Raw genomic sequence first — 22451 nt, 5'->3', positions numbered from 1 at the left:
TTAATGGAGGTCTGTGTTTGTATATAAAATGTGTCATTTGTTTTGTCACACAAAATTCCTGTCCTAAATGGAAATAATCTGTTTGGGATCCATTTCCTTTTGGACAAACCCCCCCCCCCCCCCCCCCCCAACAACCCAATAATGTACTATTAACTTTAATTTGACTCAGGTGATCCAATTAAAATCTACGGTAAACAAATTGAACAAACCACTAGGAAGAGAAGTCTTTGTAAAAGACAGAACTGATCACATAGCTGAGGACAAACCTCATGTCATGCATGCCTAAAGAATATTGGGAGGTTATTAGAAGGCGGCTACATATGGACATATTCTCACTTTCTAAGATGAATATTCTTCTAAACCAGGAATCTGATTCTTTTTTAGATGTCTCATCTTTGAAAAATAATTAAACCTGCCTTGAAATGAATTCAGCTATAGACTTAGCAGGAGCCGAGTTCCTACTGTAATATGGAACTTAACATTTATCATGGTTCTGGATGCCATTGCTTCAGAGACTTTAATGTTTTTTTTATGTTTTAACTTAAATCAAGTGATAAGTGGAAGTTGGTAACGGCAGATAAATAACAGTGATCTAATAATGTAGTGCAAATGGCATAAATAAAGTACTATTATTTTTTACAGTACAAAATGTAGGACTGTAAGACAGATTTAGGTGGTGATCAGTGGTGGCCTGTGGGAAGAAGCTGTTTTGTGTCTGATGTGCTTGACTACGTTTGCTACTGTATCTATCGAAGGGGGGGCACCATGACAGTAAAGACTACATGTAAATAAACAAAAATTAACCATTTACAACCATTGTTCTTCTTCATCCCTTCTAAAAATGTGTTTTGTACTGAACGTTAAACTGGGTTATGTTTTAACTCTGTACAGTTCGTTCTATCATTTCACTACACATGGATAAAAGAAATGTTAATGTCTGAAATGATGTTTAAATGAAACCCTCAAACTATACCTTCCCTATCTCTCTTAAAACATTCCTAATCCTACAAGTAGAGAGTAGATGATTCATCCATCTATGGTATGCTTTATTTGCGCTGGTTGTTTATCATATGACACAGAGCAGTTCTATCTCTAACTGCAAGCGTGAATTATTGTGAAAGCCATGTTGGTTAATCCCCATCCCCCAAGCCTCGCCTCACTTGAAAATAAGATCAAACACATCTAAAGATCAGCAGATCAAAGGGGCGTTGACAATTCATCTTTAAAGGATCAAAGGTCAAAAGAGCTTCCCTGGTACCCATTAACTTCAACCACAGTCAGCAGCTATAGAAAGAGATATAAATAAATCCAAGACTATTATTTAAGATGACAGCACTGTGAATGGGGCTGCCACAGTTACCAGTTTAAAGACTTCTTATTGCTGCATCCTGACCAACAGCCCCACCTGAATCCTGCTAATCTGACTAGTCAGTAGGTTCCAGTCCTTACACACCAGGCTTTATTTTTCAGTCTAGACAATGATCAGGACGATCCATACATCTATGGCACTGATGGGATTAGTATTAACATGTATAAAAGCTAAGAAATTGACAAGATAAAAAAAAAGTACAACTGCGATATGAAAGCAGCAGCCCTTGACTTTTCCATTAGTAAAAAACTGAAATTTGTCCAGTTAGGCAGATATCTATCAAGCTGCTACCTGTGGCGTCCCTCAAGGGTCTATTTTGGGTCCCATTCTATTTATAATATACATCAATGACATTTTGTTTTGGAGATCATGTTATTGGGTGTCCTGATGGAAGAAAGACTGCTGGAATCCACATACTAGAACATTTTCTGGACCAGAAATCTCTACTTGTTATGGAATTAGAATTGAGCGCTAACATCATTTTTAAACAGCTTTTTATGGGCCTGTACAAGACATATTAGCGGAACAAGGACAAAGAATTTATTTTTTCTTTGTTTTCTTTGTCTTTTAGTTGTGATTGTTCATACAAGCATTGAATAAGACTTCAAAAACTGGGACATGAACATTGCTTCTTTCTGTCCTTCATAAAGGATTGATTTTGCTTTTTCTTTTTGTTTTGATTGGTGCAGTTTTGTTTGCTGTTTATTCTGTTTTTTAATATTTATTTTTTTGTTTTAGTATTTGGTACTTTTACAAGAGGAAAAAAAGAATCTAAGAAATGCACTGCATAATGCTAGTTATTGATGTGGTCAATCTGAAATTATATCAGATATAATTTGTTTATGTATTTTTCCTCATCTATTATTGAGTAGTTTTGCAGAATTTGGAAAGTTGCGGATGTAGAAAACATTCCTATAATTCATGCTTTGGTGTTGATCACAACACAGAGAGAAGTGAGGATGTGAGTCAATGTTTTTACAAGTTTTGAGTTTATTTTCAGGTCTAGATTTTTTTTTTTGACAAAAGTCAAGTTGTACTTAAATGCAACCATTGACCCTGTTGAAGCGATATAGGAATAGTATTCTCTTTTGTGGACTTACCTTTTGTGGCATTAGCATTTCTAAATATTTTTTACAAATAATAATGTCTGAAATACCCTGAATCCTGCATTGAGGTAAGTCAGATCATCTTTTTCCCCTTGCAGTTGGCTGGGTGAAATTACCTTGTTGTTCCAAACTCCTTTCGAAAGGTGGCAGTAATACAATTAGTGATACGTCAACGCCATTAAATGACACAAGTAGAAGAGAAAAATATCGCGTACACACGCGCGCACCATATAGTTGTATTATTCTAAAAGATGTACACATTTCGCTTTTAAAGGTAAATATCTGACCAGTTGCACCAGTGTTATTTTGTATTCTGTCCTTGCGAAGCTGAACACATTGTGAACAATTACACATCTGCTCTCCAGTGGCCAAATATTAAACGGAATCTATCATTCATGGTCGTGTCATTATTCATAGGCAAGAAAAACAAGTTAACATACAGCAATGATGACGAGTCAAGAGAAACCTGAAACATATTAAGTTCTCTCTAAGCCAGGCGGAATGTTTTGATTGCCAGATAGACCTTTTTGTCGTCGCAATTAAGTTTGAGCCTTGCCGGTTTCCTTAGTACGTGGGAGGAGCACGTGCACGGCATCTCGGACACGAGCCTTTGTCTCCGCGCGCTCTGTCGCAGTTTCGACGAAGGGGGGAGCTGGAGGAAAAACATCTCGGTTCGGGGACGACTCTCGGGCAGAGGCGAAGGGCTCTCAACGCGGCGCTGTCGACCCGACACGGAGACCACAAACCCCCTGGAAGCACCACAAATGGATACATTACAAGAGCCCGGGCACCCCCCAGTCACTAAAATTAAGGTTAGTCCAGCTAGCCACCTTAAATCCAAAAGTCGATCCGCTTTTTCGCCACGCAAGGACATTAATCACTTTATTGTGTGCAACATCTTTGAAATTCGCTCCCGTTAGTGTGGCTACAAAATGAAAAACCGGGAATTCTAATTCAGCGGTGGCTCGTTGACCGACGAGCCGAGCCTTGTCACAAAAGAAAACAAAGTAATCAAAGAAATGATAGTGGACTTTAAAGCGCGTGTTGATGACCTCATATTTTCACATATCGTCGAAAAGTAGTGCAAGGGTTGGATTCAATAAATAACACAAGAAACAGCAGAAATAATCCCAAAAGACCGTTCTTGACTCGAACCAAAACTTTAATTCCACATGAGGTTAGATAGCGAACAGCTTCCAACAACTGGAGACAATAAACAGATCTATCTGTCTTGAATCTGAACTCAGAAAGAACAGGTTAAAACATAAGAATGATCTGAAATACACTATATTTGTAATAAAATACTATTACAATCCAAATAGTGTTGGGGTTCCAAAAATGAAAGTCAAGACAAGGCTATTTCAGACCTCTGACTAATCGGTGGGGTTAAGATAAAGTTATTGTACTATATGTGTAGTAAAACCATCATGCTAACTATATTTTCAAATTTTTAGACTGGAAAAAATATTTAAATTTGCCTTCTGCTGCCTCTGCCTTTGTGCCACTGTGTTGCAATCTTCAGTCAAAAGATCAAAGTAGTGCTTTGATCAAAGTGCTGTTTAGATCTTCTGTGTGTCTGGAGAAGTTCAAAGTGTTCTTTGATCATCTGGCTGCCTAGTAAAGATCAAAGTGCTGCTTGGAAATTGGTTCTCGGGCTTTGGCACAGCCCCAGTTCTAGTTGTGGCTGAAAATGAGCGGAAGAACAAGCATGTTCTTCATTCTGAAATTTGCCTCTTACCAACGTTGCTGCTTCTGTGCTGCTTTATTGCTTAAAAGTAGCGTTCCTGTCACGTGTATTTCATTTTTCCATACTGCCATAGTGCCTGCTTAGCTGAGGGATTTGATAAAAGATTATTTTTACTAACAGTCTGATTAATGAAACTACAGTTGAAATCATACACCGTTATGTGTGGCATTTCCTCTGTGGCGTGGAGGACACATCCATAGCTGCAGCAGCCCTGTAATTTGTCTTTATGGAAGTCAAATTATTTAGCAAAATCACATCATTGTGCTGAGTCCTAATGAGAGAGAAGATGCTCAGATTGACATTTTCTGTTCTATATTATCAGGGCCTGAGCAAGAACAAGGTCTTTGAGCGAGCCTTTTGATTTTGTTTTATAACCTCTGCCAAGGAGGTTATGTGGCAGTTGGCGTTAATCTGTTAGCAAAATAACTTTAAAAGTTAGGAACATATATTAGTAACATTTTCATTTTTGAGCAGTACAATCTAGACATAGGCAATAATAAATTACAAAAACAACTTCATCAGAGGGTGTGGCTGTGATGGTGAGGCAACCTTTGCTCTCTCTCCATGACACACGAAGTGGCTGTCACTCGGACATGTTGAATCCAAAGATCAAAGCCAGAGGGCTTTTTTCATGAAATGTTGATAATGGGCCAAGGAAAATTTGGGTGATCATTCCAGGATCTGGAACGACTTTGATATTTGATCTTCCAAAGATCAAAGAAGTTATGTTAATGATTTTTTTCTGGAAATGTTGATGTTGGAGCAAGGAAGACTCCATTAAATTCAGGTGATGTTCCAGATTCTGGAGAGACTTTTTTGATCTTCTACAAATCAAAGGCAAGGTGCTTTGATCAAAAAGCAACCTATGTGTACGTGCAATCTGCCAGACTGCACGTTTGACCAGGATTCCTAAAACCTGAAAAGCCAATAATTGCTTTCTGTTGTAGCGCCACCTAGATAAAGCGCAGCAGCCCCCAGAGTGGCCTATAATAACGTGATCCCGATTAACTAATTTTTCACCTTTTTCACTCCTTCCCCATGTTTTATTTCCTGCCTCTTCTGTGCCAGAACTATGGGCTTAATGCCTTGAGGGCTACCTCTTGCAGACTTTATTCCTTAGTGTTTTTGGGGGCCTTTTGGTCTGTCAATTTTACAGTCCATTGTGCTGGGGGCTACTGATGGCAACTCAGACACATGGGGTGGCTGTACACAATCTGCAATTATTAAAATTAGAGGTCTGACAAAAAATAATACAATTTTGAATATTTAAAAAGGGCAGTGCAACAATAGCCTTGGAGTGGTGGCAGTGGTGCCACCAAGCCAGTTTTAACGGCCACTTTGAAGAGCTTTCATTACCATCTACTTGTGCTCAACTTAATTCCGATAGGTCTTTTATATGGGTGGGGCAGTTTGCCTCTGTAGCACCCCCTTTAAACTTCATGAAAACCTTCACCATATTTTGTTTTTGAGTAGGTGGAATACATTTGGTGGGCTTATAGAAAATGTCCACATGCATTTTTGCCCAAAGGAAAAAGAACAAAGAAAAAGGCAAGAAAGAACAAAGAGACAAAGTACAAAGACAGAATAAAGAAAGAAAGAACAAACACCTCCAGCAGCACAGGGACACAAGAGTCAGGGGTCACAAGGGAAGGTGGAGTTGAAGGATCACAAGGGTCGTTCAACACAGCTTACAGCTTTAATATTATGCATTCATTCACCTACCAACAAGCAGTTTTATACTTTCAAATAACCAAAAGGGTTTTGGTACCCTTTTAAATGTTCAACAGTGGAAATGCAAATGAATGCATTAATGTACATGCTGAGGAGGAGTGTAGTGCTGCCTAGAACCAGCACAATGTGATTTAGACAGTAAATATCAAGATTTGTCAGCAAATACACTGACATGCTAACCATGATTGTATGGCTCCTGGAATATTCTTAATCAAGCGGTCTTTGTAATATGTATATTAAGCACGGTGATCATATAACTTGTAACCTTGTGGAATGTGCAACATACATCATTTATTTCTATTTACATGATGTAATAAATCCAATTTATCAAAAATTTAGGCACCATCTTTCATCTAGCATTTTACCATGTATAGGTATGAATATTAGGTATAAATAGGTGCACATCACATAATGAAAGATTATAGTACTGGAGGGAAGTAAATTATGTGTATATTCATAATCAATATTAAACATATTTTGAGCAAAAAGTGGTTCGACTTTCATTTGTTGTAAGGCAGAAGCAGCTGCTGCCCCCTGATGGCCTAAAACGTGTGAAAAATATGAGTAAATCTCCACCCAATGAATGTGCAGAGGTTGTTGTCCAGTCTATACAAAAGCTCAGGGTGAAAGTTTATTTATTATGCATTGATTAAATATGTGTTGTAACTATGTGCCATTGTCTTACACAGTGGAAGCACCCAGAGGGCTCAAGCCAAGTGAGTACACACTGCTCGCATGTCACTTGGGAGATAACAAAGTAAAAAGTTCAAGGGTTTACGCTGCGAGAAAGCTACCCACTGACAATGTATTGTGTTTGTAATCCTAGGAAGAAACAAAAGGTACGGTGGCCATAAAGACCGAAGATACCGAAGGTGAATTTTTTAGTTGACTACTGAAATAAATACAGACTCTGAGATGACAGTCTGAGGTTAAAGTGACTCTATTATGTTTTTAGCTGTATCATTTTATTTTATTTCCTTCTTATGCTTTATTGAGGCGTACAGAGTATTTATTCTATCTCAGCCTCCTTTAGAGTCTGCTGATGCTTTCTTTCATTAGTCTACTGGCTCTGGGCAGCAACATGGTCATTTACTTTTAACAAGACAAACATTTATACTTTGGCCGTTTACATTAGCCTAGCAGGATAGCTTCTGGCTATCCAGCAAATATTTTATGTCTGAAACAACTGCTACAGAAAGTTTCACAGCAGAACTTTGTTAATTCTATGAAACTGACAACTGATGGCTCTCCACCCTGGACAAGGGTCCACTGTGGGCACGTTGCCAGCTGACCATTGGGCAATGTGTAGATAAAACTATGCAAATTGTATCTACACATTGCCCAGGTTCCAGCCCCCCACTCTTCAGGGAAAAGAGGTACAAATAGGATGGACATTTACAGGCTATAGTTCTGACTGGTGACCCCATGAGCCCTGCTGTAGCTCATCTTTCAGAAGCAACCTAATCCCTATTTCACCATGATATTGGGCATTATTGGTGAATGTATCCTGCCCCTACACTGACCGTTCAGCAAAATCAGGATACATGCTGGGTATGGCTTTGTCTACGGAAATAAAACTTGTTCTAAAACAAACATACACTGATGGGAGAATGTTTGAGACCTATGTCATTAAAACATAACAAAGAATACACTTTCAATTATAATGAGGCAACTTTAACTTCTGAATTTTGATCTCAAATATCAGTATTAATGTCATTAGGCACCAAAGAACAATTTAGTTGTAGTTTAATAATTGTACATAATATGATATTTTTCAATCAATTTCCTTAAAATTGCTTTGCTAACAGTGTGTATTACAGAGATGGAGATGAGACACCAACCGCGGTGCCCAAGTCCCATGTGCATGTCTGAGAGCACCTCGCACGAAGAACAGGTAAGATAATCATTCAAACCCTCTTTCGATCGTCTGTGTGCAATACATGGGTATATTTGCCCTGGGGTCTTGAGAACATCCAGATATATCCCAAAAAAGAGTAAATAGCTATTCATAAATTTAAGTCAGTTAATGATAAATGTCTTCTGTTGATTTATCTCTGAACCCCGCCCTTCTTTATTTCTGACAAGATTACACCAAATGTTGCATTAGCATTAGCTTTAGCTCCATACGCAGTGTATACATGTAGCAGAATCCAACTAGCTGCATCCAGCATCGACCTGTGTGGTCTGTTTGGATTCACAACAGCAACCATACTCCTGGCATTGAATGTAATAATATGAATGTGTCTGTTTTAAAACTTCATTATTGTGTTCACTTGAATAGTATAAGCTCACACCGCTTCTGAGCATTGTTTATATGCAGGCCCATGCAGGCGTTATAGCCTTTTTCATATGGTTATTGTTTATTGTGGAAGGATTGCTGGTTGAGGAAGCAGATTACGGACTACGATTCCCATCAGTGAATCAGGGTGATTGGAGAGGTCTGAGCTCATCTCAATAGCAGGATCCAGAGGGGTTATTGGTCCGAACACATTGACCAAACAATGGCTTTAAAGGTATTTACAACAAGGTTGAGGTTAATTGATACTGGCAATGCAGAAGAGTACAGTAGTAATACAGAGTTATATAATAGGTTGCTTTATGTTCAAAGCCACTTGGCCTTGATCCTTGGAAGATCAAGGGTCAAAGTCCCTCGGGTTCTTTGAGTGTCAAGTTGCTGTTTGATCTTATTTCTGTGCAAGGCCAGGCGTGTTTGGGCTTGTTTATGCAGCGCTGTTGAACCTTAACCTGTAAAGCTTTCTAGCTTTCCTAGTTATTATAAAGCTTTCCTAGTTATTGTAAAGCTTTCTTGGTTATTGTAAAGCTTTCTCAGTTATTGTAAAGCTTTCTTAGTTATTGTAAAGCTTTCTTAGTTATTGTAAAGCTTTCTCAGTTATTGCAAAGCTTTCTCGGTTATTGTAAAGCTTTCTCGGTTATTGTAAAGCTTTCTAGTTATTGTAAAGCTTTCTCGGTTATTGTAAAGCTTTCTCAGTTATTGTAAAGCTTTCTAGTTATTGTAAAGCTTTCTCAGTTATTGTAAAGCTTTCTTAGTTATTGTAAAGCTTTCTTGGTTATTATAAAGTTTTCTCAGTTATTATAAAGCTTTCTTGGTTATTATAAAGTTTTCTCAGTTATTGTAAAGTGTTCTCAGTTATTGTAAAGTGTTCTCAGTTATTGTAAAGCTTTCTTAGTTATTGTAAAGCTTTCTCAGTTATTGTAAAGCTTTCTCGGTTATTGTAAAGCTTTCTCGGTTATTGTAAAGCTTTCTCGGTTATTGTAAAGCTTTCTCGGTTATTGTAAAGCTTTCTCGGTTATTGTAAAGCTTTCTCGGTTATTGTAAAGCTTTCTTAGTTATTGTAAAGCGTTCTCAGTTATTGTAAAGCTTTCTTGGTTATTATAAAGTTTTCTCAATTATTATAAAGCTTTCTCAGTTATTGTAAGTCCAAACACAAATAAAGACATCGGGCAAATATTTCATCAAATTAAAACGATACATAAACACAAGATTGGGTCTTATTTAAACACCATTATAAATATCAACACACTGCATTAAATAAAGGTGTTTATTAATCAGTACTGTGTAGCATCATTAATGCATCGGCAGTATTTTCCTTGTAAACTGTGATGAATTGTTCTATTTTAGTCTGTTTTACTCTGGCACTCTTTTGGATGTGTCCTACACAGCCGAACACTGAGAGGTGTTGGAGTCTGGGCACGCTCTTGAGTTCAGGTGTTTTGGGTCATGGGATTTAATTGAAGATGCCAGAGCGGCAACAGTTGGCAATAGTGTTTCTTCTTATGGAGCTATAGTTGAAACCATTAAAAGCAATGGAGCAGAAAGGTGTAAAAGATGGAATGAAAGCTGGAAAGGGTCAAAGAGAATGAGTAATCTGATGAGGCCAGGGTCAGGAGCAGTTTGTGGTTCTAATGAGCGCGGCCCCTGTGTGGTTGAGCGCTTTGAAACCAGATTGAAGAGCTTTGTACGTATAGCTCATGATCTTACATGTATTGGTGGACTTAAGAAGCAACTTTTATCAGGACTTTACTGAGAAATGGAATGTTGGAGATGGGTCAAATTTTCAGAATTAGCCTGAATTAAGCCTGTTTAGGTGCCCGAGGTGTGAATAAAGATGGGAATCTTCAAGGCTGTGGTTTGTGGTTGATATCTTGTGGGCAAAGGGAGTAGGGGCTCCACCAGCAACTCCTGGAAGCAGACAACAGTCATGCTGAAATCACATCTTATGTCTGTAGCAACTGATACAATCAATTAGCAGACTTTAAAGTCAATGCAAGTCCCAGACACAAGAAAATAATTTCTTGTCCAACAGCTTAGAGGAGGATATTTTAAACAGCGCTAAAGTAAATGGGTGTCAAATCTAGAGGAACTTCCTCAAGGTGTTCCACTATACCACCAATGTGTCCCAGGATAGTGTGTTTATTACAAAGAGTTGTCATTAGTGATGTCCTGCTAAAATGTAATATGATTGTACTTTTAGGAAGAAGAAGCAGACTTTGACATAAACACTGACATTATCGAAGGTAAAACATTTTTTTGAAGAATCTTCTTGAGAGAGGGAAACATTGCATGATAATCCTCAAAAGTGAGCTAAAATACTTGTATCCATTCATTAGCATCAGATAATTTATGATGTGTGGTTTGATTTTTATTTATTTTTTTTGTTTGTTTTTCTATCAATCTTCCTGTTTGCCCCAGTAATTGAGATTAAACAAGAACCTCAAAGTCCTGGTCTTGTGAACAGCCATACTGGCACTTCTCATCAGAAACAGGTAAAATAGTTAAAAATAGCAATTCTTGTGTTAATTTGGGTTGGGGAATGCAACCAAAAAATTCTTTCTGGATCAATATTGGTGCTAATTTGTTATCTTGATGGAACTTTTGTGGAAAACATTAAATAAAATTGGAGGTTAATCACACTTGAAAATATGCATTTTCCTCTTTTAGAACAGCAACAACCCTGTTTGTCTGCTCCAATTAGGCAGAAGCAATCTAACACCCCCTGACCATTAGATTAGACGATATATTCTCTGTCTTTGTGTTTTTGGGCTGCTTAGAACAATGAAGCATCACTGGAGATGCTCCCAGGAAACCAGGGACATATGGTAGAATTTGTTGGACTGCTGTAAGTACACGTCACTTGACTTCCTGTTTGGCTGGCCAGGTAAGACTTTTCCGCCTGCTAATTTTTCCGCCTCACTTTTTACCTGTGTGCAGGAATGGAGAGAAAGTCTACAAGTTGCCAACAAGCAACAGCACTTGCACTTATGATGTCCCTCGTCTTAAAAACAACCAACCAAGGTAAGTTTCCGCCAAAATTGTCTCCCGTTTACTGGCTGTCCAACTGGCTCAGGAGCTGTTGGGCATGTAGAGACAATAAAGAGGTCCACCAGGGCTGAGCCTAATAATTCAGTTTTTCAAATATTTAACTTGTTTTAATGCAGAGACCTCCTACTCAACATATGTTGTCCACTTTGGGTTACTCTCACCAGCTCCTCGTCAATAGTAAAGACATGTCTAAAAAGTCGTCTGTAATGTAGCTAACATTACATGAAAAGGTGGTTACAGACACTATCCACCTGTGTAGGAGCATAATGGAATAATAACATAATATAATAATGTTCTGTTCTGCTTCATCACTCAACATGTCACAGAGTTAGACAACATTTGGATTATTTAACTGGATTATTAAAAACCAAAAGACAGAGAACAGAGGGGCAGCCTTGACAAATGCATTAGTCACACTGATTGCTGAAGACATGAGAGCTCTTTATGTCACGGAAGGAAGCAGATTTAAATGCTTAATTAAGACACAGGAGTCAGGGCCTACTTTGCCCAGGTGGAGGAGTTTTTCATATGCTATTACAGATAAGCACAACAGAACACATGCTAAAGTGCGTAGCGACTTCGAGAAGCGCTCTGCACTTAGTTTCACAACTGAAAATGGATAAAAAGAAAAAGCATATAGCGACACTAAAAGTCGAACAGCATTCACGGCAAATCCTGGCACGCAAACTCTTTCAAGACCTCACAGCACTGGAAGTCTGTTTCACGCTGGAACGTCTATATGAGCCAAGTGTCTCTACAAAAAAAGGACAGAAATCTGGACCTGACTTCAGCTCAGCGGATCAACATGGAGGAAAGCGTCTTCATCTAAGGACAAATTGATGATAATGCCACCACAAAAGCTCTAAAAAGCAAATCTGGTGGAGGAAAAGCATAGTAGGTAGCACATAGCAGATACAGCTGAGGCTGCTGTCCCTCGGGCAGCCAATGTCCCCAAGTTGGAACAGTTAAAGTGGGAATCTCCTGAGGAGAAGCAACCTGTGTCCACAGAAGTGACGGCGTTGGCCCAGTGCCTGGTGTCAGTGAGCGACACGGATTCTCCCACAAAAGTAGTCGAGTGAGAGAGAGAAAGAACTGGACCTCCCTCTGTCCACGGATGACAAGCAAGTGTGAACTGGAAGACTTTTTAAAAGAAAAAGGCAAAGTGTTTTCTTCCCATCGGTCCCACTTTAGAGCTACATTTATCGTTACTGCGGCCAAAGTTGCCAAAAAATGTCGACACTTTGGTCTCAGTCTAACGCAGGTTGAGATGCAGCAAGCACATCAGTGAGCAGCACTCCTCTGTCCTGTGCATTAAAATGCCTGTAGAGTTTCAGACTTTTCATTAGTTTTATCAAACCTCACATGACGGCTTAGAATTTGTGATTTTGGCTGTCTGTAGCATTTATTTGTTATTTCTGCAGGATGTGATCCAAAAAAAAGCATGTGTGCATACGAATCCACCTGTCTTTTCTAGATACTGTCTATTTTCTCATTGCGTGTTCAACCTGGATCTCCTAAACTGCGTACTGTATGATAAGCGTGCACTGAATTGAGATTATGATGTATGGCGATATGCAACATCATCAGCACTCAATTTATACCACAGAAAGGAGAAATTGGGTTAAAACTCTTATTTTATTGGCATTTATGTGCACAGAATGAAGTTGGGTTGACATTTGCATCCACTAGCATTCAGCGTTTAGTGCTGCTGCTGCTTCCTGCTGCATTTCTATTGGTGGTTGAGGGGATGCAGGTTATAGGTGCTGTCAAACTGTGAGGTGGGTCCTGAATTTCTGCCATTGTCAGAATTTTATCTATCTGTGACCGTGACGATGGTTGTTGAATCTGCCTCAAAATGTGACAATTACCTGGTTTAAACGTAAGAAAATATGTAAGAAAATTCATGAGTGTTCGATGTCTTGGGTCTTGATCTCTTTCTTCGTCGCTGTCAGAATGTAATAAATCCATTATCACCTCCACCAAGGAGATTATGGGACAGCGGCTTCTGTTTGAGTGTTAGCAAAATAATGGCAAAAGTTCTGAAAGGATTTTAATGCCCCTTTCAGGAAATGTTGACAATGGGGCAATGAAAAGCTGATTCCATTTTTGATCATCTTCCAAAGATCAAAGCCAAGGGACTGAATGCCCAGTAACACCTAAGTGTAAAGATGGGGCATGTGACCCTAAAGACCCACCTGACCATCACCCCATCAAGAGTAGCTGGTGACCTTTAACGACAGTGAGTCATGAAAGAAATTCCATAATGACAGCCAGGTTGAGCCAGCTGGAGCACAAATAATCTCAAGTCCCACCAAGCCAGTCTCAAGAATATTTTGCTTTCTTTCAAACATCAATCAGTCTTTATTTATACAGCATCTGTTACAATCTAAATTGTCTCTAGGTAATTTACAGAATCCCAGGGCTTTTCCAAGTGACCTTGATGGACTTTAACTTATTTATGATGAACCCTCCCAGTCTTCAAATCATATTTAATGAAATCCATCTTTGATTTTCTGTGTCATTTAAATTTTCAAACCCTCATAATAGCCACATAAGGCTAAATGTTACCTTTGCCCTGGCTCCATTTTGGGAGTGGGAATAAAAAAAAGGAAGGTGGAAAGTTTTACATTGTCTGATTGTGTTGATGCAAAACTGGGTTTGTAATTTGTTTGTGACCCAATAGAAAAAGAAACAAAGTGCAGGAGCAACTGGAGAAGCACCGGCCGTACATCAAGAAGCCGCTTAATGCATTTATGGTTTTTATGAGGGAGCAGAGGCCCCATATTGATGAGGAAGTCAAACGCAAAGGGAATGGGGTTGTAAACATGCACCTGGCACAGAAGGTAGGCACATCTGTTGAACGTTTGAGACTTTCAGACTTACTCTAGTGTGTTTCTTTTAGGGTCAAATGTTTATACATTTTCCTACAGAATCCTCATAAATAAATGAACAAAACATCCTAAAACCACTGTTATAACCGACTTTGCTCGCTTTGCCACAGTGGAAGATGATGACTAAAGAACAACAGGCCATCTATTACCAGGAGGCTGAGAGACAAAGGCAGCTCCACAAACAGCTGTTCCCTGAGTGGTCCAATGGGGACAATTACGTGGGTGCACACTGCTCGACCAAGAGGACATGGGGAGACTAATCACACTGAGAATGCATCTGTGTGCTTGGACTTTTAGGGGAGAAAGCTGTATCAAGAAGAAAAAAGAAGAGTTTCCACAAAGTCCAAAGGTACTCGAGGTAAGGGGAAGTAGCTGTGAATCCAAAGCTCAGCTTCTGAAATCGCAATAGAAAGATCAGTTCAGTTTTCTGGAAGATTGATCACAATCTCAAGTGAATTTCAGCATTTTGATCATTTTATTTGCTCACTTATTGACTTGCTTGGAAAAGAATTTATGCTGAGCCAAATCCCTGCTTCTGACAGCCAAGCTGACTGTTAAGGAGTTGAAATAGTTTCTCGTCTCCCATCGAACTCTGGAAAAATACAAAACATTTCAGAGAGTCTCGCCTCAAACCTGCTACTTCGCTCGCCCCTTTGATGGCATGGCTATTTTGGGTTCGTGGTATCCTCATGACTGCAGTGAGCGCCTTGCACAGCTTGAGTTTAAGTTATATGCAGTACCAAAAAATATTCTGGGAGTGCAGTAAATATTTGAACCCACCGTTTGTTCTATAGGAAAGAGAAGACAACTTCTTTATGAAGTTATAGAAGTAAAACTATACATTTAACAAACAATTGTGGACATTTAAACACGTTCATCTGTGTCAGAATAAAGCCGTACTCGCGCTTCCCTCCAACTCTTCCCTCTATTAAAAAGTGAAACTGAACTCTCTATTTTCTGGGTTTATATGAGATGATGTGAAATAGAGTTTTTGAAAAGTGTCTCTTGTGTGACAGGAATGGACAGGAGTTCAGAACCACAATGGACCCGTGCTGCTCATGTAAGTGGGCCTCGTCAGGGGAAGGGATCTGTCTCTATCACTGACTGACCGACTGACTGACGGACAGCATTGAGCATATTGATGTTTCCTAAACAGAGAGGAAACATCTTCCTTTCCTCTCTCCTAGAATAAGTAAAGGATGCTTCTCTTTTACAGTTCCTAGCAAACAGGCAGATAAACTCCAGCTCCTGTTGCTATGTGCTGATTTTGTTTTCTCCCCCAGAACAATGACGCATCAGTGGTGAAGCTCTCAGCAAACCAGGAACATATATTGAATTTTGTTGGGCTGCTGTGAGTACATGGGTGCGGGAAAAGGTTTTGTTTGGTGGTGTTCACCTTTTCTGTCTGCTAATGCAAATGTGTGCACCTGTCTCTTTATTTGTGTGCAGGAATGGAGAGAAAGTCTACAAGTTGTCAACAGGAAATAGTTCTTCTTCCTTTGATTTTGATCGTTTTAACACCAGTCAACCAAGGTGCCATTTCTTAAAATTCCTCTCTGCTCATGGTCCTGATTTACAGGCTGTGAGGAGCTCATTACCTGATGTTCAGACCACAAACTAGTCCCCAATATACTGAATCCTTTTGTTTTATATCTTCCTGTTTAAAATAAGTAAACCCAAGATTGTTGCACTGGATTAACCTAGATATTACTTTTTTATGATATTAGTCCAGGGGCTCAACTGGTCTCACACCTGGGACCCACATTTTCCCACGGTCATTAAGTCGTGACTCACTTGTGGGCTTTCTGTCTCTTATTATCCTCAATGAACAAAAAAATCCAGATTTTAAATACCCGGCTCATATTTAGGCGTTGCTCTAGCAGCACAAACCTGAAGTGAGCGTCAGCGGCTCCGACTTTGGAGATGCAATAAAGCCCCCTATGCTAAGTTGAAGTGCATGTTTTATAACAAAAAGCTTTTGCCTTGCTTGGATTTTGTCCCGTAGAAAGAAAAATAAAGTACGGGAGCAGGTGGAGGAGAAATGGCCCAACACTGAGAAAGCAAAGGGAACATTTGGAGTCTCTCTGGAGGAGCAGAGGCCCTCTGCCAACAGTGCAGTCCAGTGCAGCACGATTGGCAAAATGCATTTGACACAGAAGGCAAGTGTTCAGTGTCTTATAGAGATTTAGTGCTTCCATCTGGATCATAGAGTTCTTTATAACATAGTTATACCGCTTATGCGACTGGCCAGACATTCTGAAGAAGCTGAGGGGTCGACCTTTAAAGGGTGATGCTTTTATTTTTTAGGGAAAGGAAGCAAGACTCAAAGACTTAAAGGCCGAAGTTGCTGAAGGTAAAACACAATTCATCGACGCAACATCCTGATCCATCAATTCAGTTTTTTTTTTTTTTGGAGTTATGATAGTTGAAGTGATTTCCTCTGCCTTCTAACAGTGCACGTGACGGAAATGAAAACAAAAGAGGACGCGCCAAGTCGCCCTGTGCAAGCTCATTCAACCTCACTTTCCCGGGAACAGGTAGGAGATCAGAAAGGAATCTACCGTATTTTCTGGACTATAAGTCGCACTTTTTTCATAGTTTGTCAGGGGGTGCGACTTGTACTCCTGAGAAACTTATGTGTTAAATAAATACATTATTACAGAATTTCACATGTTATTTTCACACCGACAACCACAAGAGGCGTGTGTACCTGAGGAACGAGTTCCTTTAGTGACGCAGAAGAAGAAGAAGTGGTGCTCCGTCTATGGACTTAGACTAGATTGTTTGGTAAAATGTTCTTTATGCTATAGTTATCTGAATAACTGTTAATATGTTACGTTAACAAAGCAGACACGTACTCAGTTCGTTGTGAGTCATGTAGCTGAATTTGTTACGTTAGCATACCGTAACCCTATTGCTAATCCATGCTAATGGATTGCTAATTGCCTTTCAATATAAAATGTATGTTCTTGGTCTCAGATTTTATCAAATAAATTTTCCCCCAAAATACGACTTATAGTCCAGTGCGACTTATATATCTATTTTTTTTCTTTATTATGCATTTTGTGGCTAGTGCGACTTAAACTCCGGCGTGACATATAGTCCAGAAAATTACTTATAATTCCTTTATAATTCTGTTTTTTGAGGTCACAGCAGTCGGTCATTATAATCGCACAGTAACTTTTATTTAAAGCTTAAAACCAGTTATGATGAGTTCTAAACTGTTATAAAAGCGTAGCTGTTACAACCAAACTTTAATTAGAACTACGTAGTTGTTAAAAAGAGGGTGTTTATTAACATTTACAGCAATTATTAATTTATGTCGTAACCACACCTATGAGCACTGAAAAAGGCATTCTGCTGGTGACTGTTGCAAGTTCCTGATGTTGACTCTTGTTTGTGTTTCATCTACCCTAGAATTCCAGTCCACCAGGGGCCAAGATGCATGAAGACCAAGGACTTCTTTTGGAAATGCTGTGAGTACATAAAGGTTGCACATAAATGGTGAATTTACCATTGTGTCTTATTTGTTTAAATCAGAGATGTCAAATGTCCGGCCCGCGGGCCGGATCAGGCCCGCAAAAGGTTTTAATCCGGCCCGAGAGATGATTATGTAAAGTATAAAAATGAACTGCAATTTTCCAATCAACTGCTGTTCTAAATGCGTCCATTGGATGGCGCAATAGCAATTATGTTAAGCAAGCAGCCTGTTTATACCGGGGCAGAGCAAGTAGGTCAAACAAGAGCCAATTGGATTTGTGTTTTGCCCGCGCGATTAATTACGGTTTCTAGCATTTTATGCTTTTCACCCTCACTGCCCCAAAATGTCACTGTCAAAAAAGAGAACAGCAGACACCGAGTGCAGAGTGTTTCAAGAAAGATGGTCATCCTCCTATTTTTTCGTGGAAGTGAATGGGAAAGCAGTTTGTTGTGTTCACATGTCGCAGTGCTGAAAGAATATAACCTTCGTCGCCACTATGTGAGTTTTCATGCCCACAAATATGATAACTTTCAAGGACAGCGGAGAAAAGAGAAGGTGGATGTCTACTCTGTTTTTACTCACAGCCGAGATATCAGTGACGCTGCGGTCAAAGCTAGTTACCTCATTGCTAAAGAAATAGCGGTGGCTTAAAACCATTTAGTGAGGGTGAATTCATAAAAACATGCATGGTGAAGGCAGCGGAGGTCGTGTGCCCTGAAAAGCGACAGGCTTTTGCAAATATCAGCCTGACAAGAAACACCATCGCAGACAGGATTTCTGATCTTTCAGTGGATTTGGACAGCCAGTTAAAAAACAAAGTAAAGGCTTTTTTTTGCTTTTTCAGTTGCAAGTGATGAAAGCATGGACATCAGAATTGATTTATGATTCATAGTGATGTTATGTTTGCACTATTTTGGATACACTGAGTTCAGGCTACAGCTTTTTGCTTATATGTTGATGTGCTATTGTTTTTAATTTATTTTATTTGTATATTTAACCTATTCTTGATTTGTGACTGTGGTTCTTGCAGTTTTTTGGGCAATAGAGTTTTATCATTTTTATCTACCGTATTTTTACGACTATTTTCACGACCTAAAACACTGATATTTTCTCAAAAATCGACAGTGCGCCTTATAATATGGAGCGCCTTGTGTGTGTGTGTGTGTGAGTTCCAAAATCTGCTGTGTGCCTTTGGTAGGTGCTCTACGGTAAAGGCTCCGCCCATCGATTAGCGGCACACCTACGCGTAAGGTCGAGACGCGTATGAGGCTTACTTTAAACTACAGGCCATCGAATATGCGGCTGAAAATGGCAATCGAGCAGCTGCAAGACATTTAAATGTAAATGAGTCCATAGTCAGAAAGTGGAGAAAACAAGAAAGTGAGGAAGACGAAGCTGAGTTTCCGCGGGAACAAAGCAAGGTGGCCCGAGCTGGAAGACCGAGTGGAACAGTTGGTTGTGGAACAGCGAACAACTGGAAGGGGCGTCTCTACTGTCACCATTTGGCAAAAGGCCAAAGCGATTGCTGAAGAAATGGACATTGAGCACTTCCAAGGAGGTCCGTCTTGGTGTTTTCGCTTTATGAGGAGGCGGCATCTCTCCATACGCGCAAGGACAACTGTTGTGCAGCGGCTGCCCGCGGATTACCAGGAGAGGGTGGCCATCTTCCGCACCTACTGCCGCGACAAGATAACCGTGCCCAGCCACATCTATGAGGCAGCGGCGGGCAAGTTATGCCACCATATGCGGGTGGATTGTAGACGTATGGGCTATGATACCGTCTTCATGTATTGTAAAAGCTTTCACAAAATCAACGCTGAAGTGGAACCGGTCAGTGAGTCTGATTCAGATGATGAAGAAGAGGAATTCGGGATGTTGGACATAGAAATAGTGCAGCTGTTTAATTCAGATACAGAAGATGAAAACTTTGATGGTTTTGTGGCGGAAGAATGAATATTTTGTTCAATAAATGTGTCGAAACTCACTGTTTTACTTCCGTTGTCATTTTTTACTGTATGTTTCAGCATGTGCCTTTTAATACAGTGCGCCTCATGGTCGTGAAAATACGGTACATTTCTGCATGAGAAATGTCAGCCTGATATAGTTCTGTGGTTTGGGATACTGTTTTGGTTCTGTGAATCACTGAGACATTGTGTGTTCTCTGTCCTCAGAATTTTCAAATAACTGAAGTGTTTTATGATTAATAGTGCTGCTGTGTTTGTCCTATTTTGGACAGTATTAAACAAAGAAAACCATCTGAAGTTGTTGTTTTTAAGTAATAGACCATGATTTTGCCGGTCCGGCCGGCTTGGGAATAGATTTTCCTCTATGTGGCCCCTGAGCTAAAATGAGTTTGACACCCCTGGTTTAAATCATCATACAACATTCATTTATTCCAAGTATTTAAACTGAAAATTAAATCTCCTTTATTATATATCTTTTGAATTGAAATACTAAACTAAATAAACTTTGTGAAAATGTCCTAATTTACTGTTTTGATAGATAATTCCAGATAACATTGGTCTTATCTGTGCGCAGGAAGAAGCGAAAAATGTACGAACGCTCTTCGGGAACTAGCGTGTGCACTTTTGACGTTCTTCACGTTAACACTAACCAGCCGAGGTGAGGTGGCCCTGGTTGGGTGTTGTCAGCTCCTGCATGGGCCAGTGCATGTTGTCACGTACAGAACACACACACACAGTTTAGAGTAATAAATTCATCCCTTTGTAAAATGTTGCATTAATTGAGCTTTTGCTCTATTTAAAGAACATTCTCCAAATCCATCCAACTCCAGAACTCACCTAACCAAGAAAAAGCCCAGCAGAGACTTTTTTATCTGTTCTAACTTGGATGTTTCTTTTGTGTCCAGCAGGAAGAGAAGCAAAGTGCAGGAGGAGGTGGAGGGCAGTCAGCCTTATGTAAAGAAGCCACTCAACGCATTTATGGTGTTCATGAAAGAGCAGCGTCCTTATATCGACCTAGAACTCAAATCCAAAGGAAATGGAGTTGTTAACATGTACTTAGCACAGAAGGTGTGCCAGTTTTATATCATATATTTTTAATAGCTTTGTGCAATGCCAGGGTTTAATATGAATGAAATATTCCTGTGACAGTGGAAGACGATGACTAAAGAGCAACAGGCCATCTATTATGAAGAGGCTGATCGACAAAGACAGCTCCACAAACAGCTGTACCCCGAGTGGTCCAACAGGCAGAATTACGTAAGTGCGCCGTCCTCCAGCGAAAATGTCCCCAACAATGCTCCGTTAGCTACAGTCTCACTTTGCTCCTGTTTCGTAGGGAACAAAAAGGAAAACTCGGAAACAAAGAAAGCTAATCTCCAACACGTGGACTGAAGTTACTGAAGGTGACTCGATATTTCACTAGATATTAACTCACTACGACTTCGGGGTCGTTATAGGCACATTCTTATACGGAGGCAATAATTTAGAAATACTAGAAAAACAGTTAAAAAAAAGTAGTGACCATTGCTAACCTGGATGGAACTTGGATTCCGACAGGGGCGTCTTATCCAGCGTATTTTTAGTAGGCTAGATAAATATATAGACATACACCGAGCAGCCAAAACATTATGAGCATCTGCCTAATGTGTCAGTCCTCCCGTTTGCTGCCGTGACAGCCCCGACCGCCTGGGGCATTAACTAGACCCAGTGCCAGTGTCTTTTATGGCTCCTTTGCAGTGCCTGGGCGTGAAGTCCCAACACCTCAGAATGCACAAGTAACATCCCAGCTCAGAGCATCAGAGGCCCCTCAGCCTCTTATGAAGTCAGAGCACCTGCAGCCAACAGTGGTGCAGCTAACAATCCCCCAGAATCCTGCGTGCGATGTCACCTGCCTCAAGGGTATGAATCAACCTGGTTCCCCACATCCACATAGAATAGTAACAAATCCGATTGTTCACACAGATGCACTTTTGTTCTTGTGATTGAGTCCATTTAAAAGCCTGTCCAGAGTTGGAGCAGGGTGTGGATAAATTGGACTGATGGGTTTTTGTTGCCTTGCAGCAGCTGGACCTGGTTTTTCCCTCCCGCAGAGCCAGATTTTACCTATGACAGCAGAACCCACAGAAGGAACGTCCCACCTTCCGTTGACTGCGAAAGACCCACAGTCCTCACAGCCAACTGTCATCCAGTTAACATTCCCGCAGAACCCCGGGAACTTACTGGTGTGCATGTTGCCAAACCTGCCTTCTGGTTGGACACCCAATTTTAAATGACACTGACCTGTAAATGTTCTCATTTTTTCCACTGTTTTCGTTTTGGTGACACTGTTGTCATTGTTTCTGATTACCTTTTAATTACAGACCCTATTCTAAAAAGTGTAGAATGAAATTAAAAGTGTAATGCAGACATTTGAAGCAAATCCCCATTTATTTAAAATGTCTTTATCCTTTGTTATTCAAATATCTTCAGAAATACTTTCCGCATTACCTCTGCCTATATACTGTATATACTACAGTGGACTAATGATGGTGTTAACTTGGAGTTATTTTTAAATTGAACCTCCATTAAAGCAACATCTCCAGTTTTTCTCTCTCCAAGTGCCTGCTCGGCAGGGGTCTGTGCTCTCCAAGTGCTTCATTCCTAGTTTAGAATTTGACACACAAATTTTGAAATCTAAAGACTTTTCATCTCATGACCCATCTTTTCTACTGGTTTATAGCTTCCATTTCCACATTAATCAGCAACCCACATCTCAGTCAGGTAACTGCCAATTACAGGTTTGACCACTAGGTGGTAGTGGCGTCCAGATAACACGAGGGTC

The 22451-nt window shown here is 39.9% G+C and overlaps 1 protein-coding gene across 11 annotated transcripts; it reads left to right on the top strand.

Moving 5' to 3' along the window:
• The first annotated feature begins 3063 nt into the window (after window positions 1-3063).
• LOC130529813 (protein pangolin-like) lies at window positions 3064-22227 on the top strand. 11 transcript variants are annotated; one of them, XM_057040417.1, is made up of 24 exons: window positions 3064-3287; window positions 6643-6669; window positions 6780-6825; window positions 7774-7847; window positions 10447-10489; window positions 10665-10738; window positions 11024-11091; window positions 11184-11267; window positions 13978-14137; window positions 14296-14403; window positions 14483-14543; window positions 15202-15245; window positions 15469-15536; window positions 15635-15718; window positions 16191-16344; window positions 16493-16538; window positions 16640-16722; window positions 17603-17661; window positions 20205-20288; window positions 20536-20698; window positions 20780-20887; window positions 20967-21033; window positions 21368-21529; window positions 21692-22227. In XM_057040417.1, exons 1-24 carry the CDS (start codon window positions 3240-3242, stop codon window positions 21901-21903), a joined length of 2127 nt encoding a protein of 708 aa, XP_056896397.1. In that variant the 5' UTR covers window positions 3064-3239; the 3' UTR covers window positions 21904-22227. The 11 variants fall into 11 exon arrangements, with proteins under 11 accessions (XP_056896397.1, XP_056896396.1, XP_056896394.1 ...); XM_057040416.1 differs by having other exon boundaries at window positions 7762-7847; window positions 14483-14534; XM_057040414.1 differs by having other exon boundaries at window positions 7762-7847; window positions 21695-22227.
• Window positions 22228-22451: the final 224 nt, after the last annotated feature.

The sequence above is a fragment of the Takifugu flavidus genome, chromosome 8 (genome assembly GCF_003711565.1).
Source record: "Takifugu flavidus isolate HTHZ2018 chromosome 8, ASM371156v2, whole genome shotgun sequence".
In the NCBI taxonomy this organism is placed as follows: domain Eukaryota; kingdom Metazoa; phylum Chordata; class Actinopteri; order Tetraodontiformes; family Tetraodontidae; genus Takifugu; species Takifugu flavidus.
The sequence above is the reverse complement of the archived record's forward strand: the minus strand, read 5'-3'. Positions and strand labels throughout refer to the sequence as shown.